Source organism: Aotus nancymaae, unplaced genomic scaffold (assembly GCF_030222135.1).
Source record: "Aotus nancymaae isolate 86718 unplaced genomic scaffold, 86718_ANA_hifiasm-v0.15.2.pri h1tg000020l, whole genome shotgun sequence".
NCBI lineage: Eukaryota > Metazoa > Chordata > Mammalia > Primates > Aotidae > Aotus > Aotus nancymaae.
In genome coordinates, this window is record NW_026988432.1 from 19,149,145 (window position 1) to 19,171,793 (window position 22,649).

Here is a 22,649-nt window from a genome sequence, read left to right on the forward strand (position 1 = left end):
CCACCGCAGCTCTTAACATAATACCGGGCACCAGCACATTATTCTATATCCAAGTCTGTCATTTGCTGGTCAAGATGAAGACTTAGGATAGAAACACTTTTGTTGCAGAATGATCTCTCTACACTGTGTCATTTCCTTTCTGGGAATGTTAGTTTTCTAACAGCATCCACAGAGCCAGGGAGCCAGGGAGCCAGGGCGGAAGGCTCTGATTTCTTATCCCGGCTCTATGGCTTTCCAGCTTTGTCACTTTGGGGAAATAACTCCTCTGAGCCTCAGTTTTGCACACAGGGAGGAGGCAGACATAGTTTAATGTAGGAGGCACCCAGCAGATGCTGGCTTCCTTGCCCGATTTTCTTCCCCTCTTCTTTAGGGTGCTTTGAGATAATTAGCAAGGACGTGTCAGCCACAAATCATAACTCTTTCAAAGGCACTCATTAGCCAGTGAGAAGTTAATTACACTTAATCCAGTTTCCTTTCCTCTTTATTTACTGTACTTAGGATGGATTGTAAATCTCTTATCAACTAAAACACATGTTTCATAAAATTATACATCACAAAATTATGACAATCTCCCATCTGTTTATTTAGTTGTTAAGAATTTAAATAGAGTGTATTTAACCCAATGCTTTTCTCCATGTTTTTCTAAAATTCTTTGTTTTCCCTCCTTGATTCTTGAGAATCATCTCTGCTCCCCACCTCTACTGATTTCTTACTGCTTTACTGCCCCGTGTGCCTCTCAGCCTTTTCTTTTCTTCCTTTCTCTCTCTTCTACACAAGTCATGGTACTTTCAGGGCAGGTGGTTTCTCTGCAGAGGGCTCATGGACTGGATAGGTCAGGATATCGAAATTACTTGGGATTTCCCAGTAGTCCATACTACCCACCCTGTCCCCGCCCCTTGCCTTTTTAAATTTTTTTTATTTTTTTTTTAGACAGAGTCTTGCTGTGTCACCCAGGCTGGAGTAGCTGGGACTACTGGTGTGTATCAGCATGCCTGGCTAATTTTTAAATTTTTTGTAGAGATGGAATCTTGCCATGTTGCCCAGGTGGGTCTTGAACTCCTGAACTCAACTGATCCTCCTACCTCAGCCTTCTGAAGTGCTGGGATTATAGGTGTGAGTCACTGTGCTCAGCTCATAGTGCTTTTTTATGCTGTCAGCTCTTAACAGAGGCCAAATCTCCGAGAATTAATTGAAGAGGTTCATGAAGAAGACAGGGTTGTAAACCAAAAATAAAATTCTAAGCCACACACTACCCCCACTTCTTTTAAGTTAAGAAACTTAAAAAACTAGTTCACGCCATGACGGGAAGGGTGTTGGATGTGCCTCATCTTACCCTCCCCTCTTTGGAGTTCAGGCACAATTGACCACCACTAACATTAAAAGAGAGATCATAAGACTCACAGCAGATGCTGTAGCAGTAAGATACCCAACTCCAGCCTGACTCTGGTACAGCATCACATAACAAAGAGCAGGTCCTGAAGAAAATCAAAATATTCTACACTAAAAATGTATTTCTTTGACATATTTTTAAATGGCCCTGCAAAGCCATCTCTTGTGGGAGGAAATCTGCATTCTGTAGTGAATCTCCTTCCCTTTCCAGGTCTTTTCCTGATTCAGGAGAGAATCTAACACCTTCCAAGGTCCAGAGAAGACATTTACCATCTATTCTCTCTGAAGCCTGCTACTTAGAGAGGCTTTCTCTACATAAAGAACCTTGGCTTCCACAACCCACTTAACTCAACAATTTCTTTCTGCTGGCTTCAACACTTTAGGCGAAGCTTAACTTTTCTGACCAATTGCCAATCAGAAAATCTTTGAATTCACCTATGACTTGTAACCTTGCCCCCACTTCAAAATGTCTCACCTTTCTGGGCTGAACCAATGTACACCTTACATGTATTGATTTATGTCTTTGCCTGTAACTTATGTCTCTCTAAAATGTATAAAACCACACTGTAACCTGACCACCTCGGGCACATGCTCTCAGGACTTCTTAAGGATGTGCCCCAGCCATGGTCACTCACATTTGGCTCAAAATAAACCTCTTTAAATATTTGACAGAGTTTGTTTTTTTTTCACCAACAATGTGGGTCATGTGAAACTGTAGCAATAGACACTTTTCTTCATCTGAGAAGAGCCCGCTTGAACTGAGGAGCCCTAAGCCTAATTGATAGGAAGAAGATGAGGATGTCTCCAAGGGTAGGCCAAGGAAAATTTGACAGAATGGCTTTGGGATCTTTAAAAGCAGGTTCTCAGGCCCTTGACCTAGGGATTCTGATTCAAGAATTTTAAACAGAGTTCTCTGATGATTCTTCTGTGTGATTCCTGAACACCAGAGGTAGCTTGGTCTTGGCACTGTCACCTTCTTGGAGAATTCATCCATTATAACATTTCTTCTTTGCAAAGTCCCTTAACATTGATCTTCTCATTTAAACCGCAGAATGACTTAGTGAAATAGACAGGAGCAGGCATTGTTTTCTCCAGAAAGTTGCCTTAAATTTTATTCTATGTGTGCTGTTGGCCAAGGCAAAGCCCAATATTAGCCATGGATCAAGCTTGGCCAATCTCAGCCACTCCTGAATGGCTTCTACCCAGGAGCCAGGTTGCCAACTCAACAAGACATTAATGAAACTGGGATTAGATGTCTCTTACTTCTGAAAATGAGAAGGGACTAAAAATGAGAAGTACATATAGGATTGTAGAGGTAAGGGACCCTTTACTTCTACAAGAGTGTTTATGAGCTGGGACCCACCTCTTGAGTGTTTATGAGTACATATAGGATTGTAGAGGCAAGGGGTCCCTTCAGTGGGGAAGAGAAAGGATGACCATGTTATATCTGTCTGTGTCTAACACTGACCCTTCCTGGGTTAGAGATTTGTATGTATTTCACACAAAGAACAGTCAATAAAAATCCAAGTATTACCTCTCAGACCAAGCCAGACCCATAGCCCCCAGCCTTCTAAAAATACTTCTGGGCTGGCTGATGCATAGAGTGAGGTCAGCAATATTACAATTACAATGAGGTCTAATGAAGTTAATCAGGGGCAACATACAAAACGCAAGTAACATGTTTTTATTGGGATTGTGGTGTCTGGAGAAGAGTTCCAGTGGGAAAGGACCCAGTCAAGCACATCAGGCTGTGGGCTCCATGTGGCTCTGATCAACAATGGGAGGAGCCACTAATCAACAATGGGAGGAGCCACAGGAGCACTGCTCATCCTGAACTGAGAGAGCAGGCTTGGTCTGATCCAGGATTCTGTTCATCCCCTGCCGGGACAAAGCGGAAAACTTGGCTTGATCTATGTGAATCAGAATGCCATGTGGGCATGGGTTGCCAGCCAGTGGGGCTCACAGGCTGTGGTTTAGACTTTTAGTCACATTAAATTAAAAAGGAAACAGCACTGTCCTTCATATACATAATCCTATCATGATATTATCTTTATGGCTTTTAGCAAGAATCACATCCTCTTAGCAGACTCTTCAAAAGATTTGAGGGCTCTCTGTGCTATTCCACCACATGAAGAATTAATATTTTGCATATTTGTGTACAACATCTCACTCTAGAAAAATAATGCTTTTTCAAATTTCCATAACATAAAAATGACATAAAGGTCGAGAAGAAGAAGAAATCAGAATATAAAACATTTTCCCTACTCATCTAAGTAATTCTCAGCATTTCTGTTTTCTTTTTTTAAGTGAAAATAAGTTTATTAAGGAAGTAAAGGAAGAAAAGAATGGCTGCTCCATAGGCAAAGCAGCCCTCCGGGGTTGCTCTCTTTTTTTGTTTGTATTTTGAGATGAAGTTTTGCTCTTTTTGCCCAGGCTAGAGTGCAATGGCGCAATCTCAGCTCACTGCAACCTCCGCCTCCCAGGTTCAAGCGATTCTTTTGCTTCAGCCTCCCAAGTAGCTGGGATTACAGGCATGTACCACCATGCCCGGCTAATTTTATATTTTTAGTAGAGAGGGGTTTCTTTATGTTGGTCAATTGGTCTCAAACTCCCAACCTTAGATGATCAGCCCGCCTCGGCCTCCCAAAGTGCTGGGATTACAGGCATGAGCCACCACGTGCCAGGCCAGGTTGCTCATGTTTATGGTTATTTCTTGATGAAATGCTAAACATGGGGTAGATTATTCATGAGTTTTCCAAGAAAGGGGTGGGCAATTCTTGGAACTGAGGGTTTCTCCCCCTCTTAGACCATAAAAGGTAATTTCCTGTCATTGCCATGGCATTTGTAAACTGTCATGGTGCAATCCTCAACATTTTCCACTTGAGGCAGTGTTGGGGATTTTCAAGGGAGGATGCTGAACTGCCTAGGATTCGCAGCACTAGGGCACCAGAGCCCAGAGGTCAGTTGCCTTCGGCCACAAACTCTTTTCCAGGGAGGTCACAGATCTTGAACATGCAGTAAAATTATGGTCATTTTCTCTGTGTGCCATGGTGTGAAAATGTTGGCATGCATGTCTAAATGTGGCAGACTTATCGCATATTCTCTTCATCCTAGCTGTACCAGAAATGATGCTGCTGTCTATCAAATCTCGGCTAAAAACTCTTTTGGAATGATCTGCTGTTCTGCTTCTGTTGAGGTTGAGTGCTCGTCAGAGAACCCACAACTGTCTCCTGACCTGGAAGATGACAGGGAAACGGGTTGGAAACATGAAACGGGGACATATGAAGAAGAAAGTGCAAACCAGATTGATGAGAAGGAACATGCTTATAAGGAAGAAGAAAGCATCTCCCCGGGAACTCCCAGGTCAGCTGACTCCTCCCCCTCCGAATCCCACCATTCGCACTCCCTCCAGTCATTGGCCAATCTTGACATTAGTGTGTCTGGTTCTGAAAATCCCTTGGGTGTTAAAGGAACAAGGCAAACCGGAGAGGCTTATGATTCAAGGAACACAGAAGAAATTGCAGATGGGTTGCTTTTTCTTAATTCAAGCCATATTTACGAAAAACAAGACGGATGCTGCCCTAAGACAGTGCATTCCACGGCATCAAAGTTCACGGATGGTGGCCTCAACAAGGATGGTCCTCAGGATGAAAGCTTACAGTCCAGTCAGCAAAATCCCAAAGTACAGAAATACATTAGCCTCAGCCTCCCGCTGTGTGAGGCAACTGCGCACATTTACCCAGGTGACAGCGCCCTGGTCAACAAACAACCCAGGCAAAAGGTTTCCAGTGAAGACTCTGACAGTGACTATGAACTTTGCCCAGAGATAACCCTAACCTACACCGAGGAGTTTTCAGATGATGACTTGGAGTATCTGGAATGTTCCGATGTTATGACGGATTACTCTAATGCAGTTTGGCAAAGGAACCTGCTGGGGACTGAGCATGTTTTTTTATTAGAAAGCGATGACGAAGAGATGGAATTCAGTGAGCATTGCCTGGGTGGGTGTGAGCATTTCCTCAGTGGAATGGGTTGTGGGCCTCAGGTGTCGGGTGACGCTGGGCCTATGGTTGCCACTGCTGGCTTCTGTGGTCATCACTCACAACCCCAAGAAGTTGGGGTGAGGAGCGGCAGAGCCTCCAAGCACGGTCCCTCATCCCCACAAACAGGGATGACTCTCACTTTGGGACCTCACCAGAATGGGACGTCTTCAGTGACAGAACAGGGGAGATATAAACTCCCCACTGCTCCTGAGGCTGCTGAAAATGATTATCCAGGAATTCAAGGAGAAACCAGAGACAGCCACCAAGCAAGAGAAGAATTCGCCAGTGACAATCTGCTCAACATGGATGAATCCATAAGAGAGGCAGAGATGAAGCGCTTGTCTGGTGAGTTGGAAAACTCGGGAATGAGCCAGTGTTGGGAGACTGGAGTTGAGAAGAGAGTAGGGGAAAAAGACTTAGGGAGCAAGAGGGGTTCACAGAAACCTGCCAGGGGAAGGCAGCCGGGAACGAAGGAAAATCCCAAGAAGCCGAATGCCAACCTGAGAGAAAGTACAACAGAAGGTACCCTTCGTCTCTGCTATGCCAAGGAATCTGCTAAGCACCCACTAACCCAGAGTGATAAAAGAGAGACTTCTCATGCCACAGCAGCAGCGACGGATTGGAATTCCCATGCTGATGCAGGAGAATGTGCTATTTCAACCCAGGCAGAGCAAGAAGCAAAAACCCTTCAAACTTCAACAGACTCACTCTCCAAAGAAGGGAACACGAATTGCAAAGGAGAAGGAATGCACTTTAATACTCTATTTGAAACAAGCCAGGTTCCAGACTGGAGACATCATCCGCAGGTAAGATTTTTCCTTTAAAGAAATTACGAGATAAAAAGAACGTGTGTGTGTGTGTGTGTGTGTGTGTGTGTGTGTGTGTCTGTCTGTCTTTACTTCACATTCATGATTGCTGTACCATAATGTTAATCAAAATAGGTCTCCCAACACCCTCAGGGTACTTGTGCATGACAGCTGCTGCTGCTAGGAAGGAAATCTGGTTTTGAAAAAAGACCCAGATAAACCCTAAGCCATCCTAATTATAGCAAAAGACTGATAGAAGTAAGAGGCACTAATGGGATTCTGGACAGCTGGAAAAAGAAATCTGATATTTTGTCTGCTGCATATGTTTTATCAGGCAATTCCACTATTCAGAAAGTTTCTCAAGTAAATGTTTTGGGTGTAGCCTTTAAGGGAAAAAGAAAAAAAATTGTTTTTAATCGTTTCCAGGGGGGTACTTTGAAAATGATAGATCTTGGCTTTAGTCAGAATTTGTAGTATGAATGAAAGACTTCAGTGTGTCTGAAAGACTCATAGAATTCACTTTTTTGTGACTCTAGGGAAGGCAGGCAGAGTAGCTTTTGCTACACTGGTGGGGTGCTTTTGATTGGATGTTTGTCTTATTTTGTTTAAAACAGAGTATAAAAGAGGCTAAAAAAAAAAGCTGCCAAGAAATAAATTTGTTTTCCCTTATTACTGATTTGGGAGTATAAAGAGATGAAATTCAATTTATGGGAATAATCAATGCACAAAAGATGTCGTGCTTGATACATAACTTACATTTTTAATGATATTTTCAGTTTAAAGGGTCCCAAATGAGCTTTGGACTGACGCTGTAGTATGGGCAAGATTTGAGTTTTGTAAATAAATAGCTAAGAAAGGTTATTTGTCAATTATTTTTACTATACACTGTATTCCCCTTTTCCCCAACTTTGTAGTAGAAACCTAGTATTGTTTTTATAGAAGAATAGATATACTCCAAAGAAAATAAAATATTCCCAATGCAAAGTGACTTAACTGTGAAAATATAAAAAAATTGATACATGAATTTCTAAAGACCTAGTCATAAAAGAGCCAATCTAAAAATCTCCAGATTTTAGGTAACTGTTGACTGAGCAAACTGTTTTGTTCTGCTGGCCAAAGTAGCCAGGTAAAAGCCACGTTTGTAGTTGACCTTTCACAGGAGAGCCAGGTTCTCCTAGCCAGTTATTTAACACACATGCCACTTAGCAGCTCACACCAATGACCACAGTTTCATGCCCACGATAAGCTTATGGAGGTGCTTTGGCCATATGTTAATACAAAATAAAGTGGCAATGTTCATTTTTTCATGTTGATAAATGTGGCATTTCTTTTTCTATTTGTAAAATGCTCTTCCTTGCTCAGCTGAGTGCTTTTTTGCAGTCATTTATCCACTCAAAGTGTGTTTCATTGGACAAATTACTTTTATTATTAAAGGTAGGGGAAGGTGATAAAATAGCTCAAAAGGAGTAAAGTGGAAGGGAAGGAGGCTATTTATTGACGGTATCAATTTTAGACCAACCACTGTGAAAGACAATTTCTATCTCATTCATCTGCCCAAAATTTCAAAGAGCTGGAGGGAAGAGCCCACTTCGTTATCCTCCGCTTGTGCCCTAAACTGAATTCTGAGATGGAGAGCCCTGGCTCCCTTGTTTACTAGCAAGGCAGTCAAGTAAAATGGGCCATTTCTGGGGACCCAGGTCATCTATCTTATGCACCCTATGGAAAGTCTCACGGAACACTTTGCCTTATACACTCACACACACACATTCATCACTATACACCCACTCCATCAGGTATCAGCTGAAGGTCCAACCTGTGCTCTGTGGTATGACTAAGACAATTAGCTCGGAATCATGAGCATAGTTGTTCAGAAAGCAAACTGAAGAGCTTGCCTTTTTCCCAAGTGGTGAGACCATTTCTCACTTTTCAGTGATCAGTAGGAGAGCTGACCCCTCTCTCAAGAGACAACCAGAAATGTGAGTGGAAGCTGTACGCTGCAGAGCAGTTCTGTGCAGCCTGAAATTAGAACTAGGATCTTGCTATCAGTGTTGTTTATTTTTCTTTGATTAAAACAGGAAAATGTTGCCACAGGGACTGGCATATGTGAGATTCTTTTACCCACGTGAAAAGTTTCTATTTAGTTGTAGGAGATACCTATATTTTCTACACACATATACAATGTAGCCAACTTTACAGCAAATGGCTCACTATCATCATAGATGTGACACAGAAGCACTGGGGGTCACTGGAAACTAAATTCAACTGTTTTAAAGAATAATACTCTTCACAAAAAGATAGATGAATCTCTCCATAACAAATTCAAAAGACATTTTAAATATTTATTCTCAGACATTTGAGGCTTGTGGGGAGCTAAAAAATTTGAAATGGTTAAAAATCCTGGGTTGGGGATTATAGTATGACATTTGCCCACTTTTTTTTTTTTTTTTTTTTTTTGGTAGAGGGATGGAGTCTAGCCCTGTCCCCCAGGCTGGAGTGCAATGGCGTGATCTCAGCTTACTGCAACCTCCGCCTCCTGGGTTCAAGCAATTCTCCTGCCTCAGCCTCCCGAATAGATGAGATTACAGGCACGTGATGCCACCACACCTGGCTAATTTTTTGTATCTTTAGCAGAGACAGGGGTTTCACCATGTTGGCCAAGCTGGTCTTGAACTCCTGACTTCAGGTGATCCACCCACCTCAGCCTCTGAAAATGTTGGGATTACAGGCGTGAGCTACCATGCCTGGCCAAATTTGCCCACTCTTGAGTCTTGCCTGATTCACTTACCTTTAGGTGCCTTCAGTAGTTTACCTCCTAGTATTTTCTCTTCATCTGCATACCGTTTTTAGCATGCTGAGAAAAACTCCATCTCGCTAATGTTCTAAGAACAAGGCCATAGTGTAGACTATCTCCTGCCGAAACGTACGTCTCCAGGTGTATTCCCTTCCTGTCTCCCTTTCTCTCTTTTACAATGCAAGGCCATCTTACTGTGATTTGTCCTGAAATAGTACCTATCCAAGCTAATATTGGAAAGCCCCCAGTTTCTCTACATTTATGGAAGATTATAAAGTTAATCCCAGTTTGGGAGTGGAAAACAGAGAGGGTACCCCAGGCTAACTTGAACCATCTTCAAGAGTCACACTGCCAACTCTTTCACCTTGGTTTTGAGCTCACTTTCCTAGTCCAACTCAGAGGCAAGGCCTGACAGTCTGCCCGTCTTAAGTTTCTCAGCAGCCACCCTGGAGTAAGATCATCTTCACTCTTAAATCAGAAGTGCTGTGTCTTTGCTCCTGCACAGCTGCCCAGCTTCACCCTAGAGGGAGTTGCATTTCTGTATGGGGTCATGGGATCGCAAGTGTACAGTAAGGAAATGTGTTCTTGGGCTCTGGTAGTTAAGAATTTTCCTGGTCCAGAATCAGCACTAAGCACAGAATTGAGCTCCACGATGGAAGGGGATTTGTTCAGTATCTTTTGTTTGCTGTTGTATCCTAAGACCCTAGAGTACTCCTGCCATGTAATAGGTAATCAATTATAGACTGGATAAGTAGCCATACAATACTAGAGTAAATGCCAAGTACAGTTAGGTGTGACTCTAATGATCACTAGTGTCTACCACTTTATGGTCTTTATTTTCCTGAGTACATTCTTTGGTTGCCTTCACATAAAAGATGCTGAGGCCAACTCTCTGCTAATAGGACATGCTTCCTATTAGTTACTCTTTTGGCCCTGGGAATGGGTTAGTTTGTTCTAAACCAGCAGTCCCCAAACTTTTTGGCATCAGGGACTGGTTTTGTGGAAGACAATTTTTCCATAGCCAGAAAGGGGCAGGGATGGTTTCAGGATGAAACTGTTCCACCTCAGATCATCAGGCATTAGATTCTCATAAGGAACATGCAACCTAGATCCCTCGCATGCACCATTCACAATAGGGTTTGTGCCCTGCTGCTCACCTGCTGCTGTGTGGCCCAGCTCCTAACAGGCTGCAGACCAGTACTGGTCTGTGGCCTGGGGTTGGGGACCTCTGTTCTGAACCATCTAAATCTTGCATTTGGGTTCCCTTGTGAATGCTGGTGATTTACATACAACTTTGCTTTATTAGTGCTTCATGATCTCTGAAAAATTGCTAATTAGATTCAGGAAGCTCTTACCCTATTCACCTAGCACTCAGGACTTTCTACCTTTTGCCTCTGTCTATCTCTGGGAGGCAAAGCAGGGATAAAGCTGGTTTCCTCACCTGGAAAACATGTAGTGGATGGTCCATCTTCCTTTCTGAAATTCCTTTGCCCACCTTGTTTCTAGCTCAGCCTACCTGCTGCTTCAAGACAGATCCTGCAAGGTGCTCTGAGTTGCTTTACTCACCCCTAACTACAATTCCTCCTTTCAGAGCAACCCATGACATTCTCATCCTCGTTCTTTGTAATCCTGACATTTTTGGGACAAAAGTTTTATAGAAGATAAAAATGGCAACACGCCTCTAGATAAAAGTGTCGGTAGAGTTCCAATTAAAATACTGCATTCCTGGCTAGGTGCAGGGGCTCATACCTATAATACCAGCACTATGGGAGGCCAAGGCAGTTGCACTGCTTGAGCCCAGGAGTTCAAGACCAGCCTGGCAACATAGCAAGACCCCATCTCTTAAAATATATATGTATATTTTATATACATATATATTTAAAATACATATATATGATATATTTTATATCTATCTATCTATATATAATACTGCATTCCCTTAATGCTCAATTTAGAATTAAACATAAAGGACCAGAACACACTAAGTATGTTTCTAAGAGAATTCATTAGCAGATCTATACCATTTACAAATGGTTTTATTATATTTTTTTACCTGAAATGTTTACTGAGATAATTGCAGTTCACGTGCAGTTGGAAGAAATAATACAGAGAGATGGCAGCGCACTTTGCCCAGGTTCCCCCAATGGTGACATTTTACAAAACAATTGCATAATGTCATAACCAGGATATTGACATTGATACAATCTACTGATCTAATTTGGATTTCCCCAGTTGTACTTGTACTTGTACTTTGTGTGTATTAAGATCTACAGACATTTATCACCTATGTAGGTTCCCGCATCCACTACCAGAGTCAAGATACGGAACAATTCCATTACCACAAAGATCCCTTGTGTTACCCTTAATAACCATACACACCTCCTTCCTCCTCCCCCTTCGGTAGCCCCTGGCAACCACCATTTTGTCCTGCAATTCTAAACTTTTGTTATTTCAAACATGTTACATAAATGGAATCATAGAAGTTTTTGAGCTTTTTTTGAAATTTAGCATAATTCCCCGAGATTCATTCAACTTGGGTGTATCAAAAGTTTATTCCTTCTTATTGCTGATCAGTATCCAGGCAGTTTGCTTAGTCTTTCACTGGTTGAAGCACATTTGGGCTGATTCCAGTTTTTTTCTCTTATGGCTAAAACATTTATGTACAGACTTTTGTGTGAACATAAGTCTTCATTTCTATGGGACCAATGGCCAGGACTGCCATTGCTGGATCATGTAGGGGTTGCATATTTAGTTTGTAATGAAACTGTCCAACTGTTTTCGAGAGAGGCTGTACCTTTCTACATTCCTATCAGTTATGCATGAGGGCCCAGTTTCTCAACATCCTCACCAGCATTTAGTGTTGTCATTTTTTTTTTTGAGGTAGAGTTTCACTCTTGTTGCCCAGGCTGGAGTACAATGACGCGATCTCAGCTCACTGCAACCCCTGCTCCTGGGTTCAAGCAATTCTCCTGCCTCAGACTCCCGAGTAACTGGGATTACAGACATGAGCCACCGTGCCTAGCTAATTTTTGTATCTTTTAGTAGACACGGGGTTTCTCTATGTTGGTCAGGCTGGTCTCGAACTCCCGACCTCAGGTGATCTGCCTGCCTCAGCCTCCCAAAGTGCTGGGATTACAGGCTTGAGCCACCATACCTAGCTGGTGTTGTCATTTTTTTTTATTCCAGACTTTCTGATATGTGTGTGGTGATATCCCATTGTGGTTTTTAATTCTCATTTCCCTAATAGTTACTAATTTTGGACATTTTAAAATGTGTTTATTTGCCAGTTGTATATTTTCTTTGGTGATATGTCTGTTAAATCCATTTCCTAACTGGATTGTTATTTTATGGTTGAATTTTGAGACTTCTATCTACATTCTAGAGAGCAGTCCTTTGTTGGTTTATAGATATTTTCTCCTTGTCTGTAGTTTGTCTTTTTATCTTCTTAACCTGGCCTCTCGTAAAGCAAAAGCTTTTCATTTTAATGAAATGATGAGGTCTAATGGTCAGTTTTTCCTTTTAAGGATTTTACTTTTGGCGTCAAGTCTAAGAACTCTTTGTCTTTCGCTACATCCTGAAGATTTTCTTTCTGCTATGGTCTTTCTCTAGGTTTTATTGCTTTGTGCTTTGGGTTAGAAGCCTGTGATCCATTTTGAGTTGATTTTTGTAGAACGTATGAGGTTTACGTTAAGGTTCTTTTTTTTTTTCCCGTGGATGTTCAATGTTTCTAGCATCATTTATTGATAAGGCTTTGTACCTATGTTTAAAAAGAGAACTTAGCATAGTGCCAGGCACCCAGGAAGTTCTCAAGGAAGATGTAAGGGTTTTCCAAGTGCAGTGGCTCATGCCTGTAATTCTAACATTTTGGGAGGCTGAGGTGGGTGAATCACTTGAGCCGGGAGTTCCAGACCATCCTGGCTAACATGGTGAAACCCTATCTCTACTAAAAATACAAAAAATTAGCCGGGCATGGTAGTACTTGCCTGTAATCCCAGCTACTCAGGAGGTAGGAGAATCATGTGAACTGGGGAGGTGGAGGTTGCAGCGAGCTGAGATCACACCACTGTACTCTAGCCTGGGGCACAGAGTAAGACTCTGTGAAAGAAAAGAAGGAAGGAAGGAAGGAAGGAAGGAAGGAAGGAAGGAAGGAAGGAAGGAAGGGAGAAAGAAAAGAAAGAGATAAAAGAATGAGAGAGAAAAAAGAAAGAAAAAGAAAAGAAAGAGAGAAAGAAAAAGAAAGGAAGAAAGAAAGAAGAAAGAGAGAAAGAAAAGAAAGGAAGGAAGGAAAAGAAGGAAAGAAAGAAAGTCAAGGTCTCATCTCCTCTTTGAGGTCAGGGGAAAACTTATGGTCACTTCCTCCCAGGGATTTTCCCAGTGGCCAGAAGAACATCAGCCTCACAGTCAGGAGCTGGGAGTATAACCAGGAAAGACGTGCCCCCGTGAACCTGTGGGACTGAACAGATGATCAGACCCAGTTGAACTAAAGGTTGAAGAAACCAAGGGTGTTTTGGTTTCTGAGAGGCCTTTAGTTAATCAGTAGGACTATTATGTGCTGTTTGGAAAGAATGAGCAAGTCTAGATGTATCATCTTTCCTGGATTTGCCCACAATCTGAGGATTGACTGATTTAAACAGAAAGCCGGGGGTGATAGAGACCTAGAGAAAGAGGCCTTGATGTTCAAGTCCAGCAGTTCCTACTAAATGATCTGTGTATTCACGCCTTGAGAGTTCATGCCTTCAAAGGTGGCTAAGTGCCGCCATAGCCCACTAATTCCCAGTTGTGTTTTAAGTAACAGCAGAACATTTACTTCTTCCATTCCAAGCAGATTTGAGCTGATGTGGTATGAAACTTCATGTTAATCTAAGTTCAGGCTAGTTGGTAGGCAGGCGGGACAGGCAGAGAGTGCGGCAGCCTGAAAATCTGCATGGACACCCAGGAACAGGCAGACACATCACAGAGCTCTGGTAAATGATTTTAGGGCATAGAAAAATAGAAGCAGCTGATCTAAACCATCTTGTGAATACAGTGCTCCCATCTAAGAACAACCTGAGATATTGAGTTCATTTGCATACTAAGTTGTAATTCTCCCAAAATGACAACTATTAAAACAATGACTCCAGAGGGCTGATAAGCCAGGTCTCAGCTGATGATGGGAAGGGCCGAAGTTTCTAATCGCTCATCTCTTACAGCGTGTCCAGCATGCCTCTTGTCAGTACCATTCCTTAGCTGACCCAGGGAAGAACACAAACATTTTTCTTTTTAATCACAAAGCCTGCTGTGCCACTTCTGCCAAATATCATTAACTGTCCTGGACTTGCAGTTTAATGTCCTGGCTCACTGCAGTTATTATCCTTGGTCAGGGTTAAATAATCAATAAAGGGTCATTAGTACCTGCAGTTTTGCGATTCATGATGTGGTCCCCGGGCCAGCTGGGTAGAAGTGCAGGCTCAGAAGCCCTGTTCCAGTCCTAATGAATCAGAATCTGCATTCTCAACCAGATTCCTGGGAGATTCATACATACATGAAAGTTCCAATAGTCCCGGTCTACAGAGTATAGGATCCTTCTCAGATTAGAAAATACCCCAAAGCTGTGCCTTCAACCCTAGCTCTGTGTGGAATCACCTGGGAGCTTTAGAACATTCAACTGCCTGGGTTCTGCCCTTAGAGATTCTGATGTGATTCGGTCTGCAACGTGGGCATGGGAAGCGCTAAAAGCTGCCAAGTGATGATCTATACTTCCAAGGTTGAGAACCTTAGCTGAGCTGCAGAACCATGTGGAAACTTTCTTTTCCCCTAAGACAGGGTCTCTGTCACCCAGGCTGGAGTGCAGTGGTCCGATTACTGCTTACTGTAGCTTGGACCTCAGGTGATCCTCCCATCTCAGGCTCACGAGTAGCTGAGACTACAGGCACGCACCACCACACCTGGCTTATTTTTCTATTTTTAATAGAGATGGGGTTTTGTCATGTTGGCCAGGATGGTCTCGAACTCCTGGGCCCAAGCGATATTCTTGCTTTGGCCTCCCAAAGTGCTGGGATTATAGGCGTGAACCACTGTGCCTGGCTTGTTACTTCTAAATAGAATTGTCCCTTGGTATCTGTGGGGGATTGGTTCCAGGACTCCTCTCAGATACCAAAATCTGAGGATGCTCAAGTCCCTGATATAAAATGGCATAGTATTTGCAAATAACTTATACACATCCTCCTGTACACTTCAAATCATCTCTAATTACTCATAACACCTAATACAATGTAAGTGCTATGTGAGTTGTTATACTCAATTGTTAAGAATAACCATTTTAAAAGTTGGTACATGTTCAGTAAAGATGCAGTTTTTCCCCAAATCTCTTGAGTCCATGGTTGGTTGAATCCCAAATGTAAAACCCACGGACACAGAGGGCCGACTGTATACAGATGTACAAGCCCCACCCCAGAGGTCCTTATTTCAGTAGATGTAGGGTAGAGCTCAGGCGTGCATGCCATTATGGAAGCTCCAGCTGACCCTGGGTAACGGAAGCACAGCTGTGGCTGAGAGTCCTGGAGCCCACATGGAGCTAAACCCTGGCGGGTTGGGGGGGCGCTCTAAGTTCCACCTCTGCCAAATACAGCTGCAGAGAGCTAAAGGCTATACAGCTTGTGATGCACTTTTCTTGGGGATTCTGGAATCTTTGCCCCTGATTTCCCACAATCTTAGCCAAGGCACAGAGCATCAGTTTACTCAATAGTACTTTTCAAACAGAGGCAATGGGCATTCTTCACACATAAGGCTTTCCTTCCCTAGTGCAACATATGCATTCCAGAAACACCTCACATTCTGAAAAATCACACACTTAAAGTATAAGGGATTTGGGGAAAATTAGCATCCCTAAAAGGTTACTTAGGAAACAAACCATTTTGAAACCTGAAACTAACAAAATCAGAAATGTGCCCGGGAAGCTCACTTGGACTATCCAGGGAGGTGGCCCAGACTGGCAGGAAGCCACCATGGCAGATATTAAAAACACACAATATAGGGCCCGGTGCATGGCTCATGTCTGTAATCCCAGCACCTTGGGAGGCCGAGGCAGGTGGATCACGAGGTCAGGAGATCAGGACCATCCTGGCTAACACAGTGAAACCGTGTCTCTACTAAAAATACAAAAGAATTAGCTGGGCGTGGTGATGCATGCGTGTAGTCTCAGCTACTCTGGAGGCAGAGATGGGACGTTCCCTTGAACTCAGGGAGGTTGAGGCTACAGTGAGCCAAGATTGCGCCACTGCACTCTAGCCTGAGTGACAGAGCAATCCTCGGTCTCAAAACAAAACAAAACACAAAACAAAAACAAAACCCAACAACACCACACACAACATAATAGAGTGGAGATGCTGAAGAGCTTCCAGATGGAGCCAGTGGAGGGTGCCGAGACCTCGAAGACAGAGGTGGGTGTCTGAGCCAGCAAAGCTGCGGTTAAGGTGGGCCTGGGGAGCCACACAACCTGTCCTTAGACACACAGGCCTGCAGTGTGCTTCTTAGGACAGAGGACCCCCGACAGTAGGCTGCATTTGAAATTCTGTTAAAATACAACTCAATAGGGTCTCTGCTGCCAATGCAAAATCTGACTTAAAGGCTTTGTTTTCCTGCTCAATTTTCTGTAATTTATTCCAGCTATTCTGGTTTCCTTTGCCAAGGAAAAACTGCATATGAACAAATGCAGCGAGTGGGTTACACTGACATCATTCCCCTGTAGCCCAGTCTCATAGAGCTAACTCATTATGGAAACCTGTCACGGCAAACAGACTACACTGAGGATTTTGATGTCTCATGTTCAGGTGGCCCGACTCTGCTTGGAGTCCTCAGGGCAGTGTCTTAAAGTGAGGGCCTCGACAATTTGCATTGGAAATCACCTGATTTAAAAAAAAAGCACAGGTCCCTAAGTTTTACCCCAGACTTGCCGAATCTGCATTTTTATTTATTTGTTTATTAGAGGCAGAGTCTCACTCTGTCACCCAGGCTGGAGTGCAGTGGCGCAGTCTCGGCTCGCTGCAATCTCTACCTCCCAGGTTCAAGCGATTCTCCTGCCTCAGCTTCCCAAGTAGCTGGGACTACAGGGGCCGGCCACCATGCCCAGGTTTATTTTTTATTTTTATTTTTATTTTTATTTTTAGTAGTAGAGACAGGGTTTTGCCATATTGGCTAGGCTAGTCTCGAACTCCTGACCTCAGGTGATCTCCCTGCTTTGGCCTCCCAGAGTGCTGGTATTATAGGCATGAGTCACCATGCTTGGCCTGAATCTGCATTTTTAATATGCTGTCTGAGGATTCTCTTGGGCTTTAAAGTTTGGAAACCATGGGCTCAGTTAGATGGACCTAGAGTGGTACTACAACTTTTCCAGGCATTTCTGTAAAGACTCACAGGAGTCTGGAAACAACAGGAAGTTTAGGATCCTCAAGTGTAACCCCCTTTGTCCTAAGAGGAAAAACAAAAACTCATGATTAGAATTTTCTTCTGCTTCCTAATGGCTTGGTATAAACACAGCTTGTTCTTCACCTGTCCAGGAACTGAAATAAATACAGATCCTGATTTATTGTAACTAATCCAAAACAGGTGTGCCTTTTACAGCTGTGTTTTATTTTGAGGAGTAGTTCAGTGGCAGGAATTTGGGTGGCAGCAGGGGAGGCTGGTGAGAGGAGGGTCACTTGGCAGTAAGGTGGGTTTTAGTCCCTGTACCAAATCCTCATACTGCCTGCTGTTGGAGCTGAGTGCCAGAGACATGGCGTCTGTTGGTCTTTATTGGTCTCCTTTGGCTATGGTAGAAGATAAACTTGCATCTCTAAAAGGAGATGGAAAAAGCATTGAACTAACCAATCATGTATCAAGACAAATGATAAAGCTGTGGTCATCAAGATAGTGTGGGAGTTGCTGTAAAGAGAAAGATAAACCAAACCGAGGAAAAAGTACAGAATCCAATACTGGAATTTGGTTTATGGATAGAAATAGTCTTTCAGCTTGTAGGGAAGAGACAAGTACTTCAATGCTGACACAATTCGCACCATATGGGAAAAATGTCAGTGCCTTACAATGGACCCCAAATAAACTCTGCTGTTATTTGATCTCTGAGTTAAAATTCATAAAAAACTATAAAGTACTGAAAAATTTTCAAAATGATTTTCATGATCTTGAGAGATATAGGATCTTCTTGGGACAAGCAGAACAAAATGAAAGAAAGAGAAATAAATATCAATAATTTTGATTTTGTCAAATTAAAATTTTTCTAGAGAACAAAAATACCACAAAGAAAATTAAAGTGACACACTCTGTATGTAGGACATTGTAATAGACAAAGATTATTTTCCAAGGTATATAAAAATCAAATAGATAAAACATCCCTAACAAATGAATTATTCTTAAAAGGTAAATATATATGAAGTTTATGAAAGAGATAAATGAACAATAAATATGCCAGAAGATGCTCAACCTTATGAGTAATTAGGAAAATACAAATTTTAGAGATATAACGTCTTTCATCAGATAGATAAAAAATTAAAAGTATAATGTCAAGCTGATATTATAAGGAAGTGAGTACATTGCCAGTAAAAGAGTAATTTGGCAAAATCTCTTAGAACTGAAAAGGTCATTAGCCATGAGGCAGCAGTTTCACTTCTTAATATTGACTCTTGAGAGAAGCTTGCATGAGGGCCCAAGGAAGCATGTGACATCATGAGTGTCGTAGAATTGTTTCTAAGGAAACATTTCTAAAGAAATGTTCATGGGTAACTGGCTAAATAAAATGTGGCCTGCTCAAATGATGGACACCTCAAAACAACATAGAATTAGAACGGTACATTGAAGAATAATACATACAATATGATACAATTTATGCCACCCAACCATTCCATAGTAGTATATGTTATTTGTGTATACATATATAAACACATAAAATTATTTTTTAAGTCCGGAAGAATACATTCAGAATGATAAGATTAACTCTGGAGAAGGAAACAAGAAACCTAACATCTGGAGAGGTGATTAATAATGTTTTAAAGTTTTAAGGAAATTATTTTTTCTAATATTATTGAAAACTAATTTTTTTGAAGCAAGACATAAACTAGGAGCTAGAAATCCTTGATTTTAGTCCTGGTTCTGGTATTAACTAACTGTATTTATCCCTGAGTAATTTATTTTCCTCTCCTTGGGCCTCTTTCCTCAGTATAAACTGAAGGGGCTAAACATGAAGATCTGTAAATTTCCAAGGCACTGAGGTCCTGTGAATGCTTCATTTTACATCAGCTGCCAAAATAAATATCAAATAAAGTGGAAGAGACTGTGGCTCTCAAGGTGAGGAAGTCTAAGTATAAAGGGGGAAAAAAAAAGATAAATCTGATGATGTAAGAATGTTGCACAAAACCCCCCACCATAAACTGATATTAAAAACAAATACTTCGAAAAGCACTTGTGATGTACAAAGAAAGTGATGTAAGAAAAGATGAATAGCTTGTAAAAAATGAACAAAGACATCGAACACGCAATTCATAAAATTCATCATAAACTTATCAACTCCATTCCTTTCTCCTTTCCTTCCTTCCTCAGTTTTCAGAGATTGTTCTTAAAGTGATAATACCTCATGCTAATAAGACTGTGTGGAAACAGATTTTTCTGTTATACTGCTGGCAAGAGTGCAAATTAGTACAACCCTTCTGGATGTCAAATTTGTGATATTTACTAATCCTTTAACATGTAAATTTTGGCCCTGAATTAGCCTAATAAAATTATCAGAAGTATAAATAGAGCCATTGGGACAAGTTTTTATTGTAACATGGTTCACAATAATGAAACACCGAGAACAATCTAACAACAGAGGAATAATAAAATATATTATGGTACAATATTCTTTGGACTATTAAGGAATTAAAAATCATGCCTTCAAAATATTTAAGGATCGTCTTAAAATGCTTGGAAACAATTTCAAAGCAATATATATGTTGTCTCTTCCCTTGAGAACTTACAGATTTACGAGAGAAAGATCAGTCTCTTTGCCTGTGGCCACGCCATTTGTTTATTGGCAGAACCAAAGCTACAGTATTCGTCATTTTTCCCAGTTAAATGTCCTTATACCTATGGCAATTCTAGCCTAAATCAGTCCATCTTAAAGCCACTTCTTTCACTCTTACCTTAGGTAACTGACAATACATTTCACAGTTTTATATTCCCCCTTTCTAGCTGTTTCACAACATAAACTCTACTCTGTTTTACTGGAAAAATAGTATGTATATTACAATACTATAGCTTTTTAAAATCCCTTAAGAGACAAAAAAACAGCAAGAGAATGTTTTTCTTTGATCACTGAGGGAATAGCATGATCATGAATAGATATTGAAAGTTAGATGCTGGATAGGAGCCCCTCAAGAGTCCAAGGGCTCTAAATATGAGTGAGTATTGTAAAAAATTAAGCCACTAGATATGGATAAAATTTCCTTTCTTATTGTATTTCTAGAACCATATACGGTAAGACTGTATCATATGAGCTGCCAAATTCCCCCAGGGGAGTATCACTCTGTAATCATAAGGTGCTATGGACTAATGTTTTTATCCCCTAAAAATTCATAATAACCTCCAATGTGATACTGTTAGCAGGTGGAGTCTGTGGGAAATAATCAGGTTTAGATGAGGTCATGAGGCTGGGGCCCCATGACGGGATTAGAACCCTTGTAAGGAGAGACACCAGAGAGCTTGCTTCCTCTCTTCTTTCTGCCATCTAAGGACACAATGAGAAGGCAGCCACCTGCAAGTCAGGAAGAGAGCCCTCACCAAAAACTCAATCAGAACACCTTGATCTTGTACTTCCCAGCTTCCAGAACTAGAAGAAATAAATGTCTCTTATTTAAACCACACAATATATGGCCTTTTGTGATAGCAGCCTGAGCGAAGACATAAATTCACTCTCAGAATTTACATCCACAGCTCCAGGTAATTTGGGAGCCATCTGGTACACAAATGTAGTGAACTACTAAAGGGCATCCCTGTAGTCGAAAATAGCTTCCATGCGTACGTAATTTATACCAGAGGTTACTCTATTCACTGGGAGACTGTAAGTTCTTATGAATGATGATGTTGATATTGTGTTCATGGCATGACACCAACTGACACTTTAGTAAGGCATTTTTCTGAAATGGAATTGTTATTTACCAAAAGTAAGCAGCAAGTCACAAATCACATCAGTCAGTTCTGTAGTTTAAAAGACTGAAAATGAAACCATCTTGGAGTTGCATTTATAGATCATGATGTCAGCTTCTATACCAGGTCAAAAGTCTGCGCTGATGGTAGGGAGAAACAAGTATTGTCATCATCCACAAAATTATAATCGTTTATTGAATATTTGTGTGTTTCATATACTATGTTAATGCCCGACCCTTGGCATTTCTGGTAGTCCATGTAACAATACCATGAGATGGCCTACAAGACTCAAGGAGGTTAATTAACATGCCCAGGGCACCTCTATCTATAAGTGACAAAACTGGAACTCAAGTTCCATAAGAAAATCAGATCAACACAGCACAGATTGAAGTGGGTGAAGGTGAGGATGATCACTGAATATTGACTAAGTGTAGAGTCAGAATAACTCAGGTGAAAGAACCCATGGATTGGCCCCAACATCCAGATTATTGATGAAAGTATTCAATTGCTCCCAAGGCAGGTGCTGATAATGCCCTGCCCCATAGCTACACCGTCCACCTAGGTTCCCTGCAACTGCAGGTGAAGGCAGTTTCCACCACCTGACAGCTCCCACAGCCTGAGAACTTCTGAGCTGGGAGGTTGCTTGACCACACCAGAAAGTGTATCTGGAAGTCAGGAAAGTCCTCCACCAATGGGGTAGGAATTGGTGGAGAATGTCCCAGACTCCCTAGCTTCCTGTGGAGTGAGTCTAAGGCATTCATCACACGATTCCTTAGAGGATCCCCGTGATCAGGCCCCTGTTGTCCACAGCTGCAACACAGTCATTCATTCATGTCCCATTTCCTGGTGGTTTTTCTTCTCTATCTTGTATTTCCCCTTTCTCCCCATGTTTTCTGGGATCATCTCCTGAATAAACACTGCATCCACATTCTTGTCTGAGGGTCTGCTTTCTGTTGGGGGGGCAGGGGGCGGGGGTGGGGGCGGATCTTCAATTAAGAAAATTTCCTAACAGCTACCATTAAGGTTGAATCTCCTGTCCTCCAGAACACTGAGAACATCCCCTCTTAGGTTTGACCTTAAAGGATTCTGACCCATTCCTGAGGGTCCAGTGTTCCAATGTTGCGTATTTCATCACCTTTTCAATATTTCAGCATCTTTGCATAACCATCCAGCCCTGACTCACACCCTCCCCAGCAGTCCTATAGCTCTTTATTTTACTGACTTTAGAGCCTTTGCTGTACATCACACTGGAGCTAGATAGGCAGTATACTTATTTGTCTCCCCAGCTAGATTTTTAATTCCTTGTGGGTCAGTGCTGAGCTTTCTTGGGCACACACAGTATCTGACAGGAGATCTCAATAAATGTGGAGTTGAACATTGTCATGTGATCTGATAGGTTCACCTGTTAGAGGGGATTTAAACTCAGCAGGTATGACAACTTCAGAAGCATTGTAACCCCAAATAATACAA

General features: G+C 41.9%; 1 protein-coding gene across 7 annotated transcripts in view; it reads left to right on the forward strand.

Annotated features, from left to right (window-relative positions):
* ALPK2 (alpha kinase 2) overlaps positions 1 to 22,649 on the forward strand; it is a 141,173-nt gene that overhangs the window by 44,017 nt on the left and 74,507 nt on the right. For all 7 annotated transcript variants that reach the window (XM_064379083.1, XM_064379086.1, XM_064379087.1 and 4 more), the window contains one exon: positions 4,504 to 6,238. In XM_064379083.1, coding sequence (XP_064235153.1) covers positions 4,504 to 6,238 — 1,735 coding nt within the window. The remainder of the gene's footprint in view (positions 1 to 4,503; positions 6,239 to 22,649) is intronic.